Consider the following 27,125-nt stretch of genomic DNA (forward strand, 5'->3'; position numbering starts at 1 on the left):
TCTCCCACTCTCTGTCGGGCCCCTCCCCCCCAACTTGCTCGCTATCTCTCACTCTCTCGAAAATAAATAAATCTTAAAAAAAAAAGAAGCTATCTGTTATCACCAGGTTATTTTTATAATAAAACAAAATCTTAGGAAGAGTATACTTCAATGGACAATGGATCTAGACAACTGAAACAACAACGTTATGGGATAAAAACAAGATTAGGTTTTCCAATGTCAACATGAAAGTTGCTCAAAACCATTGTTAAGAAAATATTTTTAAAATATGCTGCCTGCACTAGAAAAGTAAAGTTATTCCTTCTACTTTCCACTCCCAACTGTCACCACTGTAATTATTATACACATGCAAATGAGAACAATGAATAAAATTCAATCCATATCTTCTAGCAACTTCACCATCTAGGCTAACTGTTCATATTTATAAAAATCATAAAAATGTCAACTTTATAATTTGATTCATTAGTTTCATCATTTGTAGTACAGTAACACAGACAATGAGATATGGAAGAAAGCAATGCAAATATTTCAAAATGCCACTCATCTGACCCACTTTAAGGACTCAAATTTGAATCTTTTCCCTACATTTGTATCATTCAACTTTGCTTTATTTTAAAAAAAAATTCCATTCAATACAATGAAAATATGCCACGTACTTCCCAAAATATGTACCAATACTAGTTTTTTTAATTGTATTGGCATGGTATATAATTAAAATTCAGAGTAAATGAAAATTCATATATGAAATAATGTATTTTAACACATATGGACTAATCACTTGATTACTCTATTACTCTGAAAAGACATTTTATTTTTTAGAAAACCAACAAAAATGCTGTTAGCACTAATTCCCCAAAAGCCTCTGTCATTAATGTTTCAACTAAGAAAATATTGTGAACAAAACTTTTCCAATTTAACTTTAAAAACACAGAAAGCTATTAAGTGTCTATCAACAGATGAACAGAAAAAAATGTAGTTTATACATACAATGGAATCTTAGTCAGCCATGGAAAGGAATGAAACTGTTATATGCTACAACATACATGAACCTTGAAAACATGTTAAGTGAAATAAGACAGACACAAAATAATCAATATTGTATGATTCCACTTATATGGGAGAGCTTGAACAGGCATTCATAAAAAGAGAACTCAAAACAGCTTCCTAGGAGATGAGGGAGAAAGACAAGGAGGATACAAAGTAACTGTTTAATTGGTACAGAATTACTCTTTGGAATAATGAAAAAGTTTTAGAAATAGATATTGGTGATAGTTACACAACACTGTAAATGTACTTAATGCCACTGAATTGTATGCTTAAAAATGGTTAAAATGGTAAATGTTATCAACACACTGAAACAGCAAGTGTCAATAAAAGTGAGGAAAGAAACTACCAAGAAGCAGGGATGTTTGTTCCCAAACCTGTTTTTTTCTGATTGTAATTTTTATAACAGAATTACATTAAGAAATAAATAAACTGACTTAAAAAGAAGGAAAAAGAAAGCTGTTGCTATAAAAACTAGGTTGAATGTTTTGCATTCAATGAAAGCAAGCCATAAAAAGCTGCTGTTGAATGAGTTTCGGGTAAGACAACCAAATGGTCCCCAACTTAGGATGGTTTGACTTATGATTTCTTTACTTTAAGATGATGCGAAAGCAATACACATTCAGCAGAAACCTTACTTCGAATTTTGAACTTTGATCTTTTTCCAGCCTGGCAATATGCAGTATGATAGTCTCTCTTGACGCTGGGCAGCAGCAGGGAACCGCAGTTCCCAGTCAGCCATGTAATTACAACAGTAAACAACCAGTGCACTTAAAATCATTCTAACCCATAGAGCCATTCTGTTTTTCACTTTCATAAAATATTCAATAAAACATGAGATATTCAACACTTTATTACAAGATAAACTTTGTGTTACACGATTTTTGCCCAGCTGTAAGCTAATGTAAGGGTTCTCTGGGCAAGTTTAAGGTCAGCTAGTATATGATGTTAGGTAGGGTGGGTGTATTAAATACATTTTTGGAGGTGCATGGGTGGCTCAGTTGGTTAGGCATCCGACTCTTATTTCGGTTCGGGTATGATCTCAGGGTTGAGAGATCCAGTCCCAGCACCTGGTTCCATACTGGGCATGGAGTCTGCTTACAATTCTCTCTCTCCCTGGGCACCTAGGTGGCTCAGTGGGTTCAACATCTGCCTTTGGCTCAGGTCATGATCTCAGGGTCCGGGGCCCCCACATCAGGCTGCCTGCTCAGCAGGGAGTCTGCTTCTCCCTCTCCCTCTGCCCCTTCCCAACTCGTGTTCTCTCACTCACTTTGCTCTCTCTCTCTAATAATTTTTTAAAAAGTCTTTTAAAAAATAAAAATATTCTCTCTCTCTCTTCTCCCTTTGCCCTTCCCTCTCCTCTAAAAAAATCTAAATGCATTTTTGACTTCAGGGATTTTCAATTTATGATGGATTCATTGAATGTAATCCCATGGTAAGCTGATGATCATCTATACTGGAAAAATCACATTCTGAACAAAGCTGCACTCATATTCCTTCATTAGTAGTTTTAAGTTCCTGTACCATTTCAATGAAAAAACAACTAAAAATCACGGAGGCCACATCATTGTTATAGTTTAAGCAAAAAAAGTCCAAACTCTATCCATCTCTAACTCTAGAAAAAGGCCTTAACCATATATCAAAAGACTCACTAATGAATTACATTTATATAGTTTCTTAATGAAAATGTTTATGACACACATTGATTTTTGTGACTCCATTATTTAACTGATTTTCAGTTAACTGACCAATTTCTATTCTCAGGCCCATCAGGCTTATACTGAATTATAACAATGCCTACGCCTACCTATACTCACAGAGTTGTTGAGAAGATTAAAAAATGACAGTGTACATAGAAATGCTAATTGGCATACTGTAAGACATATAAAAGTGCTTAATAAATGTTATGTATCATTATTAATTATTATTAATGGACAAAGAAGGAAGCTATTAGAAAACTATTCATTAGGATCCATGTAAAGGGAATGTTTCAGAAATGCTACAAAGATGAATTTCCAGGACAAAAAAGCCTCTTGGCGTTATAATAAAGGCTCTACATTTCTAGTCATAAGTGAAAAATACTCTCTAGTCATTGGACTCTCTAGAATTGGACATCCCAGTATAAAATCCTAGACATGATACCACATGATATGATTCAGAGATCAAGCAGAATTGAAAGAGAATATTGGCTCTGTACCTTCCCAGCTATATGAACTTGGGACAAGTTCCTTAACTTAAAAGAGATTCCATTTTTCACCTTGAAATACCACCTCAGTGCTGTTGTGAAGACTCAATTGTGTAGCATATACAAAAAGCAACCAACATATATTTACTTGTGATGCTAATTTAGAAAGAATACTTAAAATATCCTTTAACTAAACACATTTTGATAAAAAAGACTTCTCAAGATCTCTAGTTTTTCAGTCTAATAAACATCAATTATCATTATAGGGATAAAACATGTGCCATGTCATCTGAAAAGTGGAGGGAAGAACTAAGTAGATTTAGTATGAACTCTAGACACCCCTGGATAGAGTGTCAGTCCTATCACTTACCACTTCACCTCAGATAAGTTACTTATAATCTCTCTGTAACTGCTTCCTCATCTATAAAAAAGGATTAATACCTATCTCATAGAGTGGATGTGAATCAAAAAAGGAATTAAACATAGGAAAATATAGGTAGAATATATGAATAGTGCCTGACACAAAGTAGATGCTCAATACATTCCCTAATTGACTGAACATCACTGGGATATGTAAAGATAAATTAGATGAGACTGACATTTTCCTTTATCTTATACAATTCTAGAACCTAAAAGCAGATATTTCTTTTTCTCCTTTGTGGTAAAATATATAGAACATAAAAATTGCCATTTTACTCATATTTCGGTATTTAATTCAGTGACATTAATTACACTGACAGTGTTATGCAACCATCACTGTATCTATTTCCAAAACTTTATCATCACCCCAAACTCTCTACCCATTAGGCAACAACTCCCCATTCCCTAATTCCCCCAGCCCCTGAAAACCTCTATTGTTGTTACATCTCTATGAAATTTGTCTATTTTAGATATTTTATATAAGTAGAATCATACTATGTTTGTTCTTTATGTCTAGCCTATTTAACTTTGCGTATGTTTTCAAGGTTCATTCATGTGGTAACCTGTATCAGCATTTCATTCCATTATATGGCTAAATAATATTCCATTACACACGCATATATATATTTTGTTTACTCACTCATCTCTTAATGGTCACTTGGGTTGCTTCCACACCTTGATTATTATGAATAATGTTGCTATGAAAATTAATATAAATAAGTACCTGTTTCAGTCACTGTTTTCAATTAGGGTAGAACTGCCCAGTCATATGGTAATTCTGTAATCTTTTGAGGAACCACCAAAATGTTTTCCACACAGGTGCCCCATTTTACATTCCCACTAGCAATGTACAAAGTTCCAATTCCTCCACACCCAAAGCAAGACTTTGTTATTTTCTGGGGTTTTTTTTTTTTTTTTTTTTGGTTAGTTTGGGCTTATTTATATCAGAGTAAGTGTAAAGTGTCAACTCATTGTGGTTTTGATTTGCAATTCTCTAATGACTAATGATGCTGAGTATCTTCTCATGTGCTTCTTAGCCATCTATATCTCTTCTTTGGATAAAAGTATATTCAATTCAAGTATTTTGCCCACTTTACAATTGAGTTCTTGGGAGAGATTTTGTTGATCTTGAGCTGTAACAGTCCTTTAGATATTCTAGATATTACGCCCTTTTCAGATATACGATTTACAAATATTTTCATTTTGTGGGTTGTCTGTTCACTCTCTGAGAATATTCATCGAAACATAAGTTTTTAATTTTAATCAAGTCCAGTTTATGTTTTTTACATTGTTGCCTGTCCTTTGGTGTCATATTTAAGAAATCATGACCAAATTCAAGGTCATAAAGATATACACTTATACTTTCTTTAGAATGAGTGGAGCCTGAAGATGTGACAGAATTGCTGCAATCTCATGATAAAACATTAACAGATGAAGAGTTGCTTCTTATGGATAAGCAAAGAAAGTCTTAAGATGGAATCTACTCCTGGTGAAGATGCTGTGAAGGTTGCTGAAATGACAGCAAAGGTTTTAGAATATTATATAAATTTAGCTAATAAAGTAGCAGCGGGGTTTTAGAGGACTGACTCCAATTCTGAAAGAATTTCTACCATGGGTAAAATGCTATCAAACAGCATTGCATGCTACAGAGAAATCATTCATGAAGGAAAAAGCAACTGATGAAGCAAACTTCACTACTGTCTTATTTTAAGGAACTGCCACAGCCACCCCAAACTTAAGCAACCACCACACTGATCAGTGCCAGCAACATCGAGGCAAAACCACCAGCAAAAAGATTATGACTCCCTGAAATCTCAGATGATGGTTAGCACTTTTCAATAATAAAGTAGCTTTGGGCGCGTGGGTGGCTCAGTTGGTTAAGCAACTGCCTTCAGCTCAGGTCATGATCCTGGAGTCCCGGGATCGAGTCCCACATCGGGTTCCCTGCTCGGCAGGGAGTCTGCTTCTCCCTCTGACCCTCTTCCCTCTCGTGCTCTCTGGCTCTCATTCTCTCTCTCTCAAATAAATAAAAATAAATAATAATAATAGTAATAATAAAGTAGCTTTAAATTAAGGTATGTGCATTATTGTTTTAGACATAATGCTACTGCACACTTAGTAGACTACAATTTAATGTAAGCTTAACTTTTAGATGCACTGGGAAATCAAATTCATTTGACTTGCTTTATTGCAATATTGATTTTACTGCAGTGGTCTAGAACCGAACCTGCAATATCTCTGAGGTATGCTGTATAAAACCATGTCATCTGTGGACTGAGATAGTCTTACTTCTTTTCCAATTTTAATGCCTTTCATTTCTTTTTTCTTGCCCAATTACTCTGGCTGGAATTTCTAGTACAATGTTAAAGAGAAATAGCAAAATGGGCATCCTGGTTTTGTTCCTGAACTTAGGGGAAGTTTTCAATCATTCACCACTGAGTATGGTATTAATCATAATTTTTTCATAAATGGGCTTTATTATGTTGAGGAAGTATCCTTCTATTCGTAGTTTATTGAGTGATTTTATCATGGAAAGGTACTGGAATCACCAAATGCATTTTCTATACCAATTAAGAGGATTATATTTTTCTTCCTCCATTCTAGTACTGTGGTATATTAGATTGATCAATTTTTATATGCTAAGTCACACTTGCAATCAAGGAATGAATCACTTTCAATATGCTGCTGGCTTCTCTTTGCTATTTTGTTGAGAATTTTTGCATTTATACTCATTAAGGATATTAGTCTGTAATTGTCTTTTCTGGTAGTTCCTTGTCTGGCTTCAGAATCAGGCTAATAATGTCCTCATAGGAGTTAGGAAGTACTGCTGCCTCAAACATTTTGGAAGTTTAAGGAGGAATGGTATTAACTCTTTACATGTTTCAGCAAATCCACCAGAGAAGCCATCTGGTCTCTGTCTTTTCTTTGTTGGAAGGATTTGTATTACTGGTTCAATCTCCTTTACTTGTTAGAAGTCTATTCAGATTTTCTACTTCTTCTTGGGTTTGTTTTTGTAATTTGTGTATTTCTAGGAATTTGCCCATTTCATCTAGGCTCTCCAGTTTGCTGGTAATTGCTCAACATTTTCTAGAATGCTTTTTATTTCTATAAAGTTGGTGGTAATGTTCATGCTTAAATTTCTGATTTAGTAAGTTGAGTCTTCCCTCTTTTTTTCTTAGACTACTTAAAATTTTGTCATTTTTGTTATTATTTTCAGAAAAACTAGTTGTGGTCTCATCCATTTTCTCTATAGCTGTTCCTTTTCCTACTTCATTTATCTCTGCTCTGATCATTATTACCTTCCTTCTGCTAAATTTGGGTTTAGTTTGCTCTTCTTTTTCAAGTTCCTTCAGGTATGCATTTAGGTTACTAATTTCAGATTTTTCTTCCTTTGTTTTTTTTTGGTTATCTTAGATTTTTCTTCCTTTGTAATGTAAGCTTTCACAGCCATGAATTTCCCTCTGAGCACTGCTTTTGTTGCATCTCATAACTTTTGGTATATTGTGCCCTAATTTTCATTCACTTCAAGGTATTTTCCAATTTCTCTTATGATTTCCTCTATGATCCACTGATTGTGTAAGAGTATGTTGTTTAATTTCCACATATTTACATATTTTTTAGTTTTCCTTTTGTTACTGATTTCTAGATTTCCTTGTGATCACAGAAGACACCTGCATGATTTTAATCTTTTTGAACTTATTAACACTTGTTTTGTGGTCCAAATATGGTCTAATCTTGAAAATGTTCCATGTGCCCTTGGGGCACACGAGTGGCTCAGTTGTTAAGCATCTGCCTTTGGCTTAGGTCATGATCCCACAGTCCTGGGATGGAGCCCCGCATCAGGCTCCCTGCTCTGCGGGGAGCCTGCAGGGAGCCTGCTTCTCCTTCTCCCACTCCTCCTGCTTGTGTTCCCTCTCTTGCTGTGTATCTCTCTGTCAAATAAATAAATAAGATCTTAAAAAAAAAAAAAATGTTCCATGTGCCCTTGAAAAGGATATATATTCTGTTGTACAGTGTATTAACATGTCTGTTTTAGGTATAATTGGTTTAGAGCATTGTTCAAGTTCTCTATTTCTTTGTTGATCTTCAGTCTGGTTGTTCTATTCATCACTGAAATGCAGTATTAAAGTCTCCAATTATTAATGGAGAACTATCTATCACTCCCTTCAAATCTTTCCATTTCTGCTTCATATATTACTCTCTGTTGTTAAATACATATACGCTTATAATTGTTCTATCTTCCTGAGGAATTGAAGCCTGCATCAATATATAACAAACTTTTTTGACTTAAAATTGATTTTTTTCTGGGGCGCCTGGGTGGCTCAGTTGGTTAAGCGACTGCCTTCGGCTCAGGTCACGATCCTGGAGTCCTGGGATCGAGTCCCGCATCGGGCTCCCTGCTCGGCGGGGAGTCTGCTTCTCCCTCTGACCCTCTTCCCTCTTGTGCTATTTCTCATTCTCTGTCTCTCAAATAAATAAATAAAATCTTTTAAAAAAATTGATTTTTTTCTGATAATATGGCTACTCCAGCTCTCTTTGGTTTTTAGCATTTGAATGGAATATCTTTTTCCATCCTTTTACCTTCAACCTCATTCTGTCTGTATCTAAAATGAGACTCTTGGGGCACCTGGTTGGCTCAGTCTGTTAGGTGTCTTCCTTCGGATCAGATCATGATACTGGAGTACAAGGATCGAGCCCCGTGTCAGGTCTCCACTCAGCAGGGAGTCTGCTTCTCCCTCTGACCCTCCCACTTCTCATGCTCTCTCACTCTCTCTCTCAAATAAATATTTTTATGAAAATAAAAATATCAAGATTTCAAGGTGGTATTTCACAAAGAACATATTGTTCAGCTAAGAACAGTCTGATATTTAGGTGTTTCACCTAAGTTTGAGAAACATTGTTAAGTAGAATGCAATACTTAAAATATTAAAATGTAGATCCATTAGAAATCCAAATTGAAATACTTTATGTAAATACTTTTATAAACATATAGAACTCAAAAATACATTTCATGTACTTGCTAAAGTCAATTAAAATTATAGTTATTATGATGGAAATATAAAGATGTTATCATAAATACATGTATACCATTCTAAAACATTTGTCAGTTTTTACTAACAGAAGAGGGAAAAAAAAAAACCCAAAACCCTGCAACTTTAGCTGCAGGATCAACCATTCAATCAAATGCTATGTTTGAGTGAAAAAAGAAAAAATAATCCCAGGAAAATCCATCAAACACGAAGAGTTCCATTCTAGGTCTTGTTAAACATTATATAATATTTCTAAATTGTTAGTTCACTAAAACTATAGCATATTCCACAGCACACCTCATCAAACATCAATGGGATATGAAATAAATTTACTGAGTGGGTCAAGGCCAAAATTTCTATAACATAATAGTATAGAACAGAAAATGTTAACGTGTACTGTATATAATGCTATGTATTGCTTCACAAAACTTTTGTTCTATTTTATGTATATATGAAAGCCATTCTCTTTCTACTATACCACACTTTTCTATCAGAAAAAAGAAGCTAAATTAGGACACACCTTCTATAGTACATAATACACTGAGCATAGGAAAGTACTATGTATAGGAAAATATACTGCAGTGAGGTTCCTATGTAATTATTTAACATAATTTAATTACTTAAGAAAGTTACTTATGGATGAAAAAGATTTAGACTGTTTTACTACTTTTATCAGATTACCTCATATATAACTAATTTATAATTCAGAAGCCATGAAAATCTGAAGCAAACATCTAATTTATCATAAATTAATGGGTTTCAAAATACCTTATATTCTAGGGAAGATTTAACATAATTAATCTCAAAGTTGTAAAGATAGATAAATTCATGATACTTGACTGGCATATTTAAGTCTAGCTCCTTAAAGGACTTTTTATTTTCCCTCTATTTCAACCATAACTATGGATCTTATTCTTATAGGAACGTCCTTAACATTCTGCTCAACTGTTACCTATTCATATTATATCATATTTAAATATACAACAGATTTAGTCCTTTTCTTAATAAATACACAGACCTTTAAAAATGTTTCACTGTGAAGTATAATTTGCTGGGACATTTCTACCATAAAAAAATCATACCATGTCAATAAAATTTATAATTTCCCCATTAAAGATTATTTTGTTCTAATACATTTAAGAACTTCATATTACAGGGCACCTGGGTGGCTCAGTCGGTTAAGTGTCTGCCTTCAGCTCAGGTCATGTTCTCAGGGTCCTGGGATTAAGCCCCGGCCTAGGGCTCCCTGCTCAGCGGGGAATCTGCTTCTCCTTCTCCCTCTGCTCCTCCCCCTGCTCATGGTGTGCTCTCTCTCTCTCAAATAAATAAATAAAATCTTTAAAAAAAAAAAAAAAAGAACTTCATGCTGCTAGTGAGTAATCCTATATACAAAAGAAATGGATCAGGACAAATATTAAAACAGGTAACACTGTTACTGCACGATTTCCCTTTACAGACAGAACAGGCTCCCATATACATTTTAGCATTCTTAATATATAAATTGGACTGACACACCCAGTACTATTTAGGACAGAATATTCTCAAATTTCATCTAATACTGAGCTTTCAATTAATTCATACATAGTGTTTAAATTTAGCGCTCTTCAATTTATTTCTAAGTTCATCACAGATCAGATTTAAATCTAGGCCTTTACTGATATTCTGCTTTTATTGGGAAATGTCAGAACTGCACCCCAATTCTGAATTTAAACATTAATCCTGACAAAGTTCTTGAATGAAATTATTCTTTCTTCCAAAAATTTTTGCCAAAGGAACGGTAGGTAGAATGGCAAATGTGCATGGCCCCTGCCCTCACAGAGCAGGCCCCTTTATTCAAGGTCTTTTAGGGTAGGTCTTTTAGTCTACTGGAGTGGAAGAGTTTAAAGATGGAAGAGATTTTGAAGAATACAGGCTTTAAATCCCAACTCCATCATTTGCTAGACATTAGGCAAGTTAATTCATCTCTCCACGCCTTAATTTCTTCCTTTATAAAATGCGCTTAATACCAACTATTTCACAAAGTTATTTCAAGGGTTAAATGTTAAAATACAGTAAGCGCCTAGTACAACAGTGGGAACATAACTAAATATTCACAAATTCAGGGCCTGGCACATAGAATCCATTCAATATTCACTGAATGAATAAACCACTCTGAGTCAAGAAATCTTAAACGCCATTTCCAAAGGAAGTGCGTCAAAGAAACAATTATTTTTTTTAAATATAGGTAATTGCCATCTTTTACTTCATTTTATACTCTTTAATTTGGACTTCTGTTTATGCCTTAAAACATACATTTTAAAGCACATAAGTGTATCTTCTAGTAACATAAAAGGGGAATTAAAAGTTAATTTTTAAAATCTCATGCTGACCCAAACTGCACACTACTGGTACCCAAGCAAAATTTGGTATAAAATTTAAGTAACAAAAGAATTAATAAATGGCTTGTCACAGAAGTTCAGGCACTCACTACAAAACACAACAAAGTTAACTTATCAATTATAACCATGACATTTCTAGTTCACTAAAACAAACATCCATGGGTACCAAAAAAAAAAAAAAAAAAAAAAGATGGCTTATTTTAGTCTCTGTGCATTATTTTTAACATAATAATCTTTTCAAGTATAGCTTCAAGCAAACATTTTGAGTTAATCAGAGTAAAATCATTTTACAGATGCTAAAATTTACCTGTTTGAGTCCTTCATCAGTAAGTTTGTCCTGGTTGCCTACATGAACTTTCTGAAGTAAAGGACAATGAGAGGCAACCGCAATAATAGAAGTGTCAGAAAGCTGTTTACACCTGTAGGCTGTATACCTAAGAAGTCCAGGACACTTAAATGCTAGAACACATACGCCAGTATCAGACATACTGCGACAATCAGAAATGTTGATTTCAATTATATTCTGACTTCTTGATGCAATTTTTTCCAATAATTCATCAGTGACCTATGAGAGAAAAAAAGCAATAAATTTAAACTTTTGTTACAAGTAAGAAACTTACTTTCCACTCTTTAATTTTCCCTCATAAAATAATATAATAGCACAATCAAAAGAAAACCTTCTTTTTAATATTAAACATAACAAGAACTATGGTATAATATAAAATACATACTTGGTCTTTATTCCAGTTCCTGGAACAGAGTTCCTAAAACTCTTGGAATTTCCTGATTAAGAGGAGTATCTTTTCCTATTCCTAACAAGCCCCTTTTGACCACACAGGGGTTTATACTAATGAAATAGATTAAGTTGAGGCTCCCCGCTAGCTCCAGGATGGGGTCTGGTCACCAGAAAGACCAAACAGCGTGTGATTAGAGGATGGCAACTTTCAAGCCCAAACCCTGACTTCCGAGGAGGGTAGGGGAGGTAAAGACGGGGTCATAAAGACTCCTGAACATTGAGATTTGGCGAGCGTCTGGGCTGGTGAGCACCGTCAGGTGCTGGAGGCCGCCATGCCCAGACTGAACGGGAGCACACCCCCCCTTATCTTGTCCTAGGCCTCTTTTCCAACTGGCCAGTCTTGAGTTGTATCCTTTACAATAACAAGCAAACCTAAGTATTTTCCTGAGTTCGGTAAGTCATTCTGGGAAATTATCAAACCTGAGGAAAGGGTCAAGGGAACTCCTAAATGAAGAGCTGGTCAGTGAGAAGTACAGGTGACTCCTGGGACTTGGGACTGGCCTATGAAGTGGAGACAGTCTTACGGGACTAAGCCAATCACCTGAGAGGCTCTGCACTAACACCAGGAGTTAGTTTCAGAATTGAACTGAATTGTTGGACACCCAGGTGTTATCAGAGAATTTGTTAAAATGAAAAAAACTCCACACATTTGGTGTCAGAAGTGCTGTTGAAAAACACCAAGCAAGAACATAACTAACATGTGTTAGTTTTCTTTAGAGGCCTAAAGATCTATCCTTATTAGGTAAGTTACTTTAACTTCAAACTCACCAAAAACTCCACATAAACAAAACTGTACTGAGATTTTAAATGTTCTGTTCTCTATTTTTAGCTCAGCAAATAGTGTATATATCAGTCATCATGCTATATGAATCATAACTTATTATACCTAATCACATTAGATGATACCTACCACAAAATATAAATTTTAATTGTTTTACTACTTATTTCAGAATACTACCTCATATAACGAATTCATAGCTTAGAAAATATCATTTTGTTTATCAGCACACGAAAGATTACATACAAATGTCCACATCAAATAGCTCTTATCAGAAAACTCAAAGCATATTTAAATATAAGTAACCTTAAAATTCATGTGGTTAAAAACTCACATGGCCATCTGAATTTTAAACATAATTTTTAAAAAATCAGCCTCTACATATTCCCTACCCAATCATGGAATGAATAAATCACAAGGATGAAAGGTACAGTACTGGGAATAGAGTCAATGGTGTGGCAATAGCACCATATGGTGATGAGCGCAGCAGAACATACAGAATTGTCAAAGCACTATGTTGTACACCTGAAAGTAACATAACATTGTGCGTCAAGTAAATGTCAACAAAAAAATAAAAAGAAAAAAGAAAACAAAGTTAATATTATTCAAGCCCCTTGAGTACAAATAATGGTGAAAGAAAATGCACATGATAAAATTTAGAACAGAAGAAGGAAAGAACCGGAGTGTTCAGGAGCACTAAGGGTAAGAGCCAAGGTTGCAACTACCTTTATGCTTGTTGGAAAAAGCAAAAAAATGCAGTTACCTTTAAAGCTAAAATTATGACATACCTTTCCTTTTTTTTTTTTCCATCTCCAGACCTAACTACCAGTAGGGGTGAAAAGCTATTCTTAGTCTGAGTTTATAACAAATAGCTCAGATATCCAAGACTAATGAAGTAAAGAGCCAATGTATTATTTCATATTACTTCTTTCCACTCGACCAGCCACAACAAACTAAATACTCACCATTTTCCTAGACACAAATTTCATGGACCCAGGCAGGGAAATTACTAACTCTGTAACTATTTCAACTTCTAACCAATGAGGCAGAAAAACAAAAAGGAAACTTACATACAAATGCTCAGGAATTTATTTTGTTTAAAGTGTATGAGTTACACACACACACACACACACACACACACACACACAAACTACCAGTGGTGTGCTGAAGTTGGCTTATATGAATTTACAAGAGCCTGTAATGTATACCTCTTTCCAAATCAGTGACATCCCTGCATTCAGTGGTATCATATTGGTAGCCTGAAATTGGCCATGGTGGGAGAATTTGCATCACAAAAACTAGCAAATACTATAATACACAGCTAGTTGTTCAGCATGTACCAGTACATCACTACCTAAAAATATCATGGAAGAATTTAGAGCAGGTTCAGTACTCCAATAAAATCCTATTCTTATTGGATAATTTTATGTATTTCCAATGCCAACTACTAACAACCAGGTCTAAGAGAAGAATCCAACAATTCCAACAAATTGTTTGCAATAAATACTACTAACTCTATCTTTTTTCCTAACCTATGCCACCATATAAACACACTAGGAAGCCAGGCAATAGGGAGGACTGGAAAATTAAAACAAGATATCTTAACCCATTTTGCTTCTATTTCTTCAAATATAACAACTATATAAGAATATTTATACTATTCACCTATAACAATACATAGGAATGCTACAGGAATACTATTATTAATAATGCAATAATATATTAAAAGTAATAATAATTGTATCGACTCATGACATTGTTAGAAGAATCAAATGCTTTAGTATGCGTAAAGCCCACAGAACAGTATATAGCATATCAGCAGTACTATATAAACATTTGCCATCGTTTTCTATTAAACTAATATTCATGATACAACCCCCCCAAAAAAGGCAAAAAGTTTAATAACTTTCTTTGAAGGTAATGAAAAAAGGGAGATGAAGAAGACTTAGACAAAGAAGATTAAGAAGCAACCCAAAATTACCAATCCACATTCAAAAATATCTTCTTTACCACAAGAACCTAGCTTAACATAATTCACACACAAAAAATTACTAAAGTGTGGAATTATAAATTATAGTCCACTTGAACTATCTTAAAAACTATAACATGAAAGAAGTGATTTCTGAAGAGGAATAAAGATATTTTTTGAGTAGGTCAAAGTGAGTGTTTCTTAGAATTAGATTCCATACCTGCTGACGACTACTAAGATCCAGCTGCTTCCAAAACTGGAAATCTAAACAAAGGTCACGCCAGTACTTGCAAACCAATGAGGCAGAAAGGCAACGCTCATCCAGGGATAAATTGGAAAATATCTGTAAATAAAAAAGGAACCATATAATATGTGCTAAACACTTTAAAGGCACAGGAAAAGGTTCTTGTTAGTTAGAAAAAATTAACTTTTTTTTTAAGATTTTATTTATTTGACAGAGAGAGACACAGCGAGAGAGGGAACACAAGCAGGGGGAGTGGGAGAGGGAGAAGCAGGCTCCCCGCAGAGTAGGGAGCCCGACGCAGGGCTTGATTCCAGGACCCTGGGATCATGACCGGAGCTGAAGGCAGTCGCTCAATGACTGAGCCACCCAGGCGCCCCCGAAAAAATTAACTTTTAAAACAGAAAACCATCTTGAATACAAGGGCCATTATTAGAAAAGTCACTGTTAAGGAGTACCCTAAAGAGGAAGTACAGTATGAAAGCTAAGAACATGTGCTAATATCACCTTTCATGTAAAAAGAGGGAGTGGGGAAGCAGAGGGAACAGAGTTTACAAATATTTTTTAAAAAATGATGGGAAGGAGAAACCAAAAATTAATAAAAATGCTTACTTTAGGGGAAGGGAGAAAAGAGTAGGAAGGGGAAAATGATGAAAGTGAAACTACTTTAGAGGTATATAGTTTTATGGTTTGACCTTGGAGCCTGGTGAACTTTTATATAATTTTTTAAAAGAATAATGAAAATAAATCATAAGAGACATTTTACCTCTATGGTATTTTTTCCAGAAATTCATGACCCCAATCAAACCCTGAGAAAAAATATCATATATGCTAACTATGGGACATCCTAGAAAATACCTGATAAGAACTCCTCAAAAAATTCAAGGTCAGAAAAACAAGGAAAGACTGAGAAACTATCACAGATCAGAGGAGAATAAGGAGAAATGACAACTAATGCAATCCTGAATTGGAAAAACATCAACAGAAAAACTATACTGATGCTGATTTCACAGTTTTGGTAAATGTACCATGGTAATGTAAGATAATCAAATTAGGGAAAATTGAAAATAGTTGAGGAATATGTGGGAACTCTACTATCTTTGCAACTTTTCTAAGATTATTCTAAAATAAAAGGCTTATTTTTAAAAGAGTTTTAAAAAGTTAAAATTGTGGGTGCCTGGATGGTTCAGTCATTAAGCATCTGCCTTCATCTGGGTCACGGCTGGGATCGAGCCCCACATCGGGCCGCCTGCTCAGCAGGAAGCCTGCTTCTCCCACTCCCCCTGCTTGTGTTCCCCCTCTCGCTCTGTCAAATAAATGAATAAAATCCTTAAAAAAAAAAAAGTTAAAATCACAAAAAGATGGCTAGGGTAAAGGATTAGGACCAATACAGAATTTTTACAATTAAAATATGTATCAACAAATAACAATGTGTGGACCATACTGAAATCCTGAACTGAACTATGAGAAGATCCTTCTGAGACAATCAGATAAAACTGAACACAAAACAGATACTAGATGATTTAAAGAAAATTAGTCTTCACTTTTTGGGTTTTGATTATATAGTGGTTATATTCATACTGTAGTTATGTTTTAAAAGCTACTGTGCATTTTAGATATACTTTAGTGTTTATAACTAAAATGATATCTAGAATTTGCTTTCAGATACTTTATCAAAAACAAAGTTGGTGAAAGAAACAAGAAAGGCAGAATATTGAAAACGATTAAAACTGGTTGAATGATACATGGCAGGGGGCAGGTTCATTATAATATTTTCTACTTTGGTCTGTATATGAAAATTTCCATAATACTAAGTGAAAATTTTAACAAGCACATGTTCTCTAAAACTAAACTGTCTCATGCTAAGTTTAAATCATAGCTCCACCATTTATTATCTATGTAACCTTGTGCAAATTACCTAACCTCTCTGTACCTCAATTTCCTTATCTTTAGTTTTTTTAAGATTTGAGAGAGGGACAGAGAGAGAGTTAGAACGAGCAGGGGAAGGGGAGAGGGAGAGGGAGAAGCAGACTCCCTGCTGAGCAGAGCTCTGACACGGGCTCGATCCCAGGACCCTGAGATCATGACCTGAGCCAAAGTCAGATGCTGAACCAACTCAGCCACCCAGACCCCCCAATTTCCTTATCTTTAAAATTGGGATAATATAGTATTGACCTGACAGAGTTACTGTGAGGACCAAACAAGTATAGGTAAAGTTTTGGGAACAAGATCTGAAACAGAGAAGGTATATAAATGATTCCTATCACAACTATGACCTAAAATGATAAACCTCCATGCAGCCAAAAGTTGTAGACATCTAAGCTAAAAACTCTACTGTGCTTAAATCTTGAACCTGGGGAAAATAACTGCCTCCTCTGCACAACTATCATTCCTCTTCCAAGGGTCTAGTGAGAAATAAAATATATGTTTAAGAATCACCAGCAAAGATGGAGTTAAGCCCACTAAAACTTCTCACTCCCATTCATGACAACTAAAACCTTGGGACAACATACAAAAAGCAACTAACTCAGGACTCTAAAAGGTTAATAACAGATGGACTAGGGAGGTGAGCCAAAACTTAAAGAATGACTAATAGGGACACCTGGGTGGCTCAGGTGGTTAAGCGACTGCCTTGGGCTCAGGTCATGATCCTGGAGTCCCGGGATCGAGTCCTGCATCAGGCTCTCTGCTCAGCGGGGAGTCTGCTTCTCCCTCTGACTCTCCCCCCTCTCATGCTCTCTCACTCTCTCTCCCTCAAATAATAAAAAAAAAATCTTTAAAAAAAAGAATGACTAATAAAAGTAATGAGTTTCCTGAGGTTTTTTTTTCCTTTTATCTCCCATCATGGAACTTCTGCCCATGTGCAGAAGTATACATAAGGCACAACTAAAATACAGAGAGAAAGCCATCTTTCTGGACAGAGTGTGAAACAGAATATGAGAAGAATCCTCATTTGGGGTTTTCTTTTCTTTGCCTTTTCTCTTTCCTCTCTGCTGGCCAAGTCCCAAATACAGCCTCAGTCAGAGAGCTGCAAAGTAGCACCTAAAACCCTGAAAGTGAAACCATTTTCCAGCCAGTAGAACTAGCAAAGAGAACTCTGTGACCAGAGTGTGAAAGGAATCCTTGCTACCTTTTTCTTAACATTTTACCATAGAAGTAGCCCCAGGGCCACCTGGGTGGCTCAGCTGGTTAAGCATCTGACTCTTGGTTTAGGCTCAGGTCATGATCTCAGAGTCATGGGATCAAGCCCGCATCAGGCTACACACTCGGCGGGGAGTCTCCTTAGGATTCTATCTCTCCCTCTCCCTTTGCCCCTCCCCCTGTAAAATAAATAAATCTTAAAAATAAAATAAAGTAAAAGTAGCCCCAGTTATACAAAAGTGATAGCAGCAGAGGTGGCTCTAACTCTGAGAGAAACTCTATCTTTCCAGCCAGAGAACCAAGAAAAGGGGACTCTAAGTCAAAGAGTAAAGGAAGGATCAGAAAAGAAGACCCCTAACTCTGTGTATAAAGTGACAAAAATCCCAAGTTAACCACAAAGCTGCATGTGTACAGAAGAAACCCAAAGTTGTACAGAAGAAACCCAGTAGTATAGCAAAGTCTTTTAAAACTGAGCCAAAACTATAATCACAGGCCAAGGAAGGTAAGATAGAAGTTTCAGTCTAAATATAACAATGCTGGGGCACCTCAGTGGCTCAGTCAGTTAAGCAACTGCCTTCAGCTCCGGTCATATTCTCAAGGTCCTGTGATCGAGCCCCATGTCGGGCTCCCTGCTCAGTGGGGGAGTCTGCTTCTCCCTCTTCCTCTGCTCCCCCTCCACCACCATTTGTGCATGCTCTCTCTCTCTAATAAATAAAATCTTTAAAAAATGTTTAAAAATCAATAAAACAATGTTGTTCCCTGACAAACCTGATGAAAGACATAAACCTAGACATTCATAAACTCAATGAACACCAGTAAGATTAACTCAAAGACTCTACACCCAGACACATTATAATTAAATTGTCAGAAGACAAAGAGAGAACCCTGGAAGCAACAAAAAGAGCAATTCATCACGTACAAAGGATTCCCAATTACAAATCAGGTTAGCAACTGATTTCACATCAGAAACTATGTAAGCCAAAAGGCAATGAGATAACGTATTTAAAGTGCTGAAAGAAAGCACTATATCTGGCAAAACTATTCTTCAAAAATGATGGAGAAATTAAAATATTTCCAGATAAACAAAAACTAAGGGAGTATGACACTAGCAGACCTAACTGTAAGAAATCCTAGAGGGAGCTCTTCAGGCTGAACTGAAAGAACATGAGCCAATAACTTGAAACCACAGGAAGAAAAAAAAAAAAACACCAATAAAGATAGGTATTTATGTAGGTAAATATAAAATTCAGAATTAATGTATTTTGGGCTTGTACCCCTTTTATTTTCTACATTACTGAAAAGGCAACTACATAAAATAATAGTTATAAATCTTTATGAAAGGGCACCAAGCACATAAAAGTCTGAGTTGTGACAATAACAACATAAATATAGCAACAAAGGTTTTATATACCACTGAAACTATACAGGTACTTGTAGTTTAAATGTTTGACAATAAGCTTTTTTGATTGTAGTATGTCTAATATTAAACTTTTAATTGCCATGACATCCATTTCAAAAAAAGACATTTATCTTGAATAAACATATTGCCAGCTGTATGACACAGCTACTAAAAAAACAACCACCACCAATTAAGGTCTCCCAGAAAACCCCAGGTTACCTAGATAACTGACTGCTTGAGTGACCCTGTTTCTCCCTTCTTATGCCCTAATTCCCGCTTTTCTGCTTTAGATTAGTCAATAGAGAGTAAACCTGCAAAACCCTAGACACTCCACCCTTGGACTCTAATAAAGGCAGAGCTCCAAGACTCTTTCTCTCTACCCTCAACCTGGCTAGATGGTGCTTGGTGTGCTACATATGTCATAATAAGAAGCAGAAGACCTGGCCCAGCTATAAATAGGGGCCCTGGTAGCAGAAATATCTGTGGAGCTTGCCATAAGTAATGTGTGCCTAGGAAAACACTACAGGCATTTCTGAGAGGGGGTACTACCATCAGTAGGCTCAAGATCAACAGAACAGTATTAACTCAAACTAGACTGTTAAATTATGATGTTAATTATAACCCCACAGCAAATATTAACAAAGTAACTAAATATATACACACGAAGAAAAGAGAAGGGAATCAAAATAGTACACTACAAATATCTAATACAAAGAGCAGCAATGGAGGAATTGATGAACAAAAAGTATAAGACAGAGAAATCAATTAAGAAAATGGCAGAAGTCTTTCCTTATCAGTAATTACATCAAATATAAAAACATTAAACTCTCCAATTCAGAAACAGAGAGTGAAGGAATGGAACAAAAACATGATCAAATTACATAGTGTCTATAAGAGACTCACTTTAGATCCAAGGACACATGGGTTAAAAGGATGGAAAAGTGTATTCTATTCAAATAGTAACCAAAAAAGAACTGTAGTGTCCACACTAATGTCAGACAAAATAGACTTTAAAACAAACACTGTTACAAGAGACCAAAAAATTACAGAATGATAAAGGGGTAAACCCCCTAAAAGAGATATAATTATATATGTACATACAGAAACAGAGGTCCAAAATAGATGAATCAAAAACTGACAGAACTGAAGGGAAAAATAAACAGTTCTACAATACTTAGAGACTTCAACACTCCATTTCAATAATGGATAAAACAACCAGACAGAAGATAAATGAGGAAATTGAAAATCTGAACACTTAAACCAACTAGGCCTAACATATTTTATACAACACTCCAACAAACAACAACAGAATATACATTCTTCTCAAGTGAACATGGATAAACTGTATGTTAGCCACAAATCAAGTCTCATAAATGTTAGAAGATTGAAATCATACAAAATATCTTCTCTGACCACAATGGAATGAAATTAGAAATCAGTAACAAAACGAAATCTGGAAATGTGTGGAAATTAAACAACACACTTGAAAACAATCAATTAGTAAGGAAAACTCAGAGGGAAAAATAAAAAATATTTTAAGATAAATGAAAACAAAAACACAATATCGCAAAATTTATGGAATATAGCTGTAAGTAACTGTATTAAAAAGAATAAAGATTTCAAACCAATAACCTAACCTACCACCTTACAGAAAAAAAAAGAGGAAACTAAATACAGGCCAAGCAGAAGGAAGAAATTAAAAATCAGAGCAAATAAAAAATACAGACTAGAAAAATAATAGAAACAATGAAAACAGAAGCTGGAAAATCCTTGGAAAGTTCAACAAAACTGACAAACCTTTACCAGACTAAAAAGAGAGAACACTCAAGTTACTAAAACCATGAATGAAAATAGAGATACCACTGCCAACCTTACAGAAATAGAAAGAATTATAGAATACTATGCCAACTAAATAACCTAGATGAAAAAGACAAATTCCTAGAAGCATGCAAAGTACAAAAGACCTGACTCAAGAAGAAATAGAAAATCTGAATAGAACTGTAAGTAAAAAGATTAAATCAGTAATCAAAAAACTTCCAACAAAGAAAAGCCAAGGAACAGAGGAAATAATTAGTGATACATTTGAAGAACTAAGACTAATCCTTAAATTCTTCCAAACTGGAGGATGAGGTAACACCTCCTAACTCATTCTATGAGGTCAGGTTTACCCTGATACCAAAGCCAAACAAAGGCATCACAAGAAAACTAGACCAATGTCCCTTACGAATACAGATGCAAAAATCTTCAACAAAATATTAGCAAACTGAATCCAGTACATATTAAAAGAATACATACCATGGCCAGGTAGGATTTACCCCAGGAATGCAAAAGTGGCCCAAATGTAGAAATAAATCCATTTAACACACCATATTAATAAAATGAAGGAGAATTTTTTATATCAAATTTTTATTTTATTACCTATGAATTCCACTCCCTCTCCAGTAGATCAAGAAGACAGATGCAATTGCATTTTTGATGGTTTTCATTCCTTCTGGAATATACAAGTTTCCATCTGCTTCATTGCTTTTCAACCTAACATACATTTTTTAGCACTTCCTGTCCCTCAAACGAGTGGATGAACATTTTCTTAGGTTTTGTTCATTGCATATTATCTTTGTTTCTTTGTTTCTTTTTTTCTTAATACAACTGTTGATTGTATACAGAATTCTGGGTTGACAGTTTTAGTTTTTTGTGTTTTTTCCCCCACTCATCATTGTAAAAATGTTCGTTCAATAGTCTCTAAAATCCATTATTTTTGAAGCTATGAATCCTTTGAAATATTGTTCCATTTATACACAGAGCTATCTTCCTCTCACTGCTTTTAGATGTTATAAAACATTTTTCTTTTAATGACCATCTCAATAGATGCAGAAAAACCACTCAACAAAATCCAATACCGCTTCTTGATAAAAATACTCAGAAAACTAGAAATAAAAAGAATCTTCCTTAACTTGAGAGACGGCACATCTATTAAAAACACAAAGCTAACATTATACTTGATGGTGAAGACGGAACATTTTTCCCCTGAGATGAGGAACAAGACAAGGATGTCTGCTCTCTCCATTGTACTAGAGATTCCAACCTGGGCAACTATTCAAGAAAAAGAAATGAAGGCATCCAGGAAAGGAAGAATTAAAATGTTCTCTATTAACAGATATCATGATCTTATATATAAAAAGTCCTAAAGAACACACAAAAAAAAGTTTAGAGCTAATAAGCAACTATTTCCACACATTAACAATGAATAATTCAAAATAAAATTAAGAAAGCATTTCCATTTATAACACCCAAAAAATGAAATACCCTTTTTATAGATTCCATTTCTTTGTATTGAGATTCACCATTTGTTGAGTCAGTGTCATCATATTTTTTGCTATAATTTAAATGTTTCCTTCTATTTTTTAACATGTTTATAGTTTTCTTTTAAGTCTAATATCTGAGCCCACTTGAGTTATTTTCTATTAACTACTTTGTTTTCTCTCAGTATAGGTCACATTTTTCTGTCTCTTGACATGTCTCATAGCTTTTTCTTAAAAACTAGACATTTTAGAAATACCTGGGTGGCTCAGTCAGTTAAGTGTCTGCCTTCGGCCCAGGTCATGATCTTGGAATCCTAGGATCGATCCCCACATCAGGCTCCCTGCTCAATGGGGAATCTGCTTCTCCCTCTCGCTCATGTTCTCTCTCAAATAAATAAATAAAATCTTAAAAAAAAAAACTAGACATTTTAGGGGCTCCCGGGTGGCTCAATCAGTTAAGCATCTGACTCTTGATTTCAGTCAGGTCTTGATATCAGGCTCATGAACTCAAGCCCCAAGGTAGGCTCCCAACCCTGAGATCAAGTCATATGCTCTACCACCTGAGCCAGCCAGCCATCCCTGGAATTTTTTCGACATTTTAATTTCCCTGGCCTTAAACTGTGGGATCTATGTCCCCCAAAGTACTGATGTCTCTGCTCAGGTTTTAATACTTACATATTTTTTTACTCTGGCTTTCTAAAGAGGTTACCCTATGTCTGCATAGCTTAGTTTTCAGCTAGTTATCTGGGCAAAGGTATACTCACACATCTCAAACCTGCTCTTCAATCTGTGCATGGGATGGGAAGAGCACATTCAAGGCTTAGCCATTTCTCAAGTCTGCCTTGGCCCTTGCCTTCTGCTAGACATCTCAGGTCTCCCCTGTACATGTGCATGGTTTCACAGTAAACAAGGGACATGTGGAGAGCTTATCCCTTTATGGTTTTCTCATTTCCAAGGTCTGCCTGTTAAATCCCCTAACCCATCCCAATTGGCATCAAAACCTAAGACTTGCAAATATGTGGGTTTTCACTATTTGTTTCCTGTCAAGTTCATCACTTTAAGTTGACAAATACAGGTTTTTACTTGTTGCCACAAACTGACTTAGCCTCTGGCAGCAAGGCTGCTGGTTTCCCAAACTCTGGTTCTTGCCAAAGGAATTGGGGAAAGTAAGAATGCTGTAGACATCAACTGTTCTTAAAAGCATTAGCAATTTTCCTAAGAATAAATGATTCTCAATTTTTTTCTGCCTTTGGTCAATTCCCGAAGCCCAAATAGTTGTAGGCAATTTTGCCTAGTTTTACTTTATTTTTGTGGAGAGGATTCACCAAATTCTTCTTGCAACTATAGCTGGAAGTCCCTCTTTTGTGGTTATTTTTTATGCTCATCCTCCTCATTTTATAAGATGAAAAAGTAAAGATTCAGGGAGTGTAGATCATTTGTTTAAGGTTAAAGAACTCCGTGGTTTTAAAGGGGTAATCTGTCCCTTAACAAATAGAAGATATGTAGAACATGGTCACTGGAATCAAGAAGCATCTTGTTTAAAATATATCTGACTTTGGATTGTACTTTCTTTGAACATTAGTTTTCTATTTGGTTAAAGTGAGATGATTGTTATAATCCACAGATAACTGACTAAATCTAGGTGGATCTCCATGAGTTTTAGTTATCCCCTGAAAGGAAATCTAGTAAGTGGGTGAAGGGTAGATAAAACTGGTACCAGAAAAGATAGATAAAAATAAAAAGGCAAAATATTAAGCTTATATTCCAATGCATATATATTTGCATATTGTTTGTGGTAGGCAATCTGCACAATGGCCCCAAATGAACTCACCTCCTGATATTTATTTACACTTGTATAATCCTCTCCTTGAGTGTGAGCTGGATTTAATGACTGACTCACTTCTAATGAACACAGTATGGCAAAACTGAGAGGATGTTACTTCTGGGATTAGGTTTAAAAAAAAAAATGGCTTCCAGTTTTGGGTGTTCTTGGATCTGTTGCTCTGGGAGGATGAGTTGCCATGCTGCTATTAACCCTATGGAGAAGCCATAGGGCATGGCAAGGAACTTAAGCACATAGCCAACAGCCAGTGAGGACCTGAGGCCTGCCAACAATTTCACAAGGAAGTCTCGACAGGAATTCTTGAGCCCCAGTTGAGTAGCTCCAGGCAACACCTTGAATACAGCCTCATAAGAGACCCTGGATCAAATGGGACCAAGTCTCAAAGGGATTATTACCCCACAGAAAATATGAAATAATAAAATTTGTGGTTTTAAACTAAGTATTGGCATAATTTGTTACATAAAGATACCAAACACAATATTTAAATATCCCTGCTTTTCTTTCTGTCATTAAAATGCCCTCTCTCTCAAATCTTAACTCCTGAGAAAGTAACTACTTCTCCTCCAAACTATCTTCTTAACTCATTTAACCAACATTTGAGCACATGTACCTGGGTTTCTGTGAGAGACACTACAACTTGAGATGTGTTCACTGGCTTTAAGATTATATAGTCAAAGGCATTTCCGAATTAACTTTGGATAATTTGAGAGATTCAAGAGAAAGAGTATTTCAAAGATTGAAGAAAGAGAATGTTGGTCTGTCAAGGACTGACCTGTAACATTTTTGTTGAATAAAGAAAACTATAAAGGGGAAGAAGGACACTGAAAAAAACTAGGATGTCACTTGCATCAAGCCAGGAAATTGCTTACTTTAACACAGGCCTGTTAGCAATAGCTTGAACATGACAGAAATTCAAACTAAGTAGGTGTAGGTATTCTAAGGATGTGGAATATCCAAGGATCTATCATTTTGTACCTCGCAGCTCTGCCATCACTGCCTTCAGCTACAGAGTAGAGGATGGCTTACCCTCATAATCCAGGTGTCTAGCCCTGAAAAAGGAAAGATGAAGCAAAGGGCAAGCAGCTGCTTTTATGGAATGCCTAAAAAGTTGTACACATTACTTCCACTCATATTGTTACCTAATATTTAGTCACAGAGCTACACCTATCTACAAGAAAGGCTGAAAAACAGCCTCTAATTAGGTGATCATGTGCCAAACTAGAACATGGTAAATTCCATTACTAAAAAGAACATGAGGGGAATGGATACCGGGAAACAGCAGTGACTTCTAGTCAGGACCTGGGTTGAAAACAAACGTGATATTCTTTATCTTTAGTGGCAGACCCAGAAAACACAACTAAAATATGAATTACCAGAAAAGGTACATATCATATTACAGATATAATCTGAAATAACCACTACCAGCAACATCCAAATATTCCTGAGCCTTGAAAGATTCTATTTTTGAGCAAGGCATTAGTGTAAAATTTCAGAAGGTAATTCAGACTGAAAAAACTTCCAGAAAATGCATTGTTGTTTAACACTTGATCATACCTATTCCACAGAACCTTGGAGTACTTGAAAATCAACAAGGCCAATACCTACATTTGGCCATCTAATTTTTGTTAAGGAGATCTTATCTGCTATCAAATATTATTGTAAAAGTTTATGAGTAAGCATATGGCATGCAAGTTATAGAAATAATACTTGAGAAGAAGTACATTTGTGTAGTTATTTTATATTGAGTCCTGTTGTATCAGGGACTATGCTAGGTGTCATGAGAGATACAGAGGTATTCAAGATAAAACACAATATTCTTGGGGCACCTGGGTGGCTCAGTTGGTTAAGCGTCTGCCTTCAGCTCAGGTCATGATCCCAGGGTTCTGGGATCAAGCCCCATGTCAGGCTCCCTGCTCAGCAGGGAGCCTGCTTCTTCCTCTCCCTCTGCTCCCCCTGCTTGTGCTGTGTCAAATAAATAAATAAAATCTTAAAAGAAAAAAAAAACCCAGAATATTCTTGACTACATATTGTATGATGCCATTTATATGAAATTTCTAGAAAAGGCAAAACTATAGAGGCAGAAACCAAATCAGTGGTTGCCTGGGGCTAGGGGTGTGAGCAGAAATTGACTGCAAAGAGGCACAAGGAAACTATTTGAGGTGTTCTAAAACTGTATTATAATGATGGTCGTACAACACTAAACACTTATTAGAACTCAAACTGTAGGGGTGCCTAGGTCGCTCAGTTGGTTAAGCATCTGCCTTTGGCTCAAGTCATGAACCCAGCATCTTGGGACTGAACCCCATGTTGGGCTCCCCGCTCAGTACGGAGTCTGCTTCTCCCTCTGACCCTCCCCCTGCTCATGTGCTCTCTCTCTCTCTCTCAAATAAAATCTTAAAAAAAAAAAACTCAAACTGTATGCTTAAAATGAGTAAATTAAATATCAAGATAGCTGTTTTTTAAAAATATCCATAAGCTCTGTATTTCTATCATTCTATCATTTTCCTTCCCAGAATCTTTGAATTCCTATTTGAGAAAACATACACGCACATACACAAACATCACACGTTATAATAAATAATTAAGCAGATAATATCCTTAA

General features: G+C 35.6%; 1 protein-coding gene across 2 annotated transcripts in view; it reads right to left on the minus strand.

Annotated features, from left to right (window-relative positions):
- The window catches only part of FBXL17 (F-box and leucine rich repeat protein 17), a 504,150-nt gene that overhangs the window by 469,556 nt on the left and 7,469 nt on the right, over positions 1-27,125 (minus strand). The window contains exons 2-3 of one of the 2 annotated variants that reach the window (XM_027606063.2): positions 14,821-14,943; positions 11,365-11,622 (exon numbers count right to left, since the gene is read on the minus strand). In XM_027606063.2, the coding sequence (XP_027461864.1) occupies positions 11,365-11,622; positions 14,821-14,943 (381 nt within the window). The remainder of the gene's footprint in view (positions 1-11,364; positions 11,623-14,820; positions 14,944-27,125) is intronic. The other variant, XM_027606064.2, reaches the window with a different exon arrangement.

Source organism: Zalophus californianus, chromosome 5 (assembly GCF_009762305.2).
Source record: "Zalophus californianus isolate mZalCal1 chromosome 5, mZalCal1.pri.v2, whole genome shotgun sequence".
Classification (NCBI taxonomy): Eukaryota; Metazoa; Chordata; class Mammalia; order Carnivora; family Otariidae; genus Zalophus; species Zalophus californianus.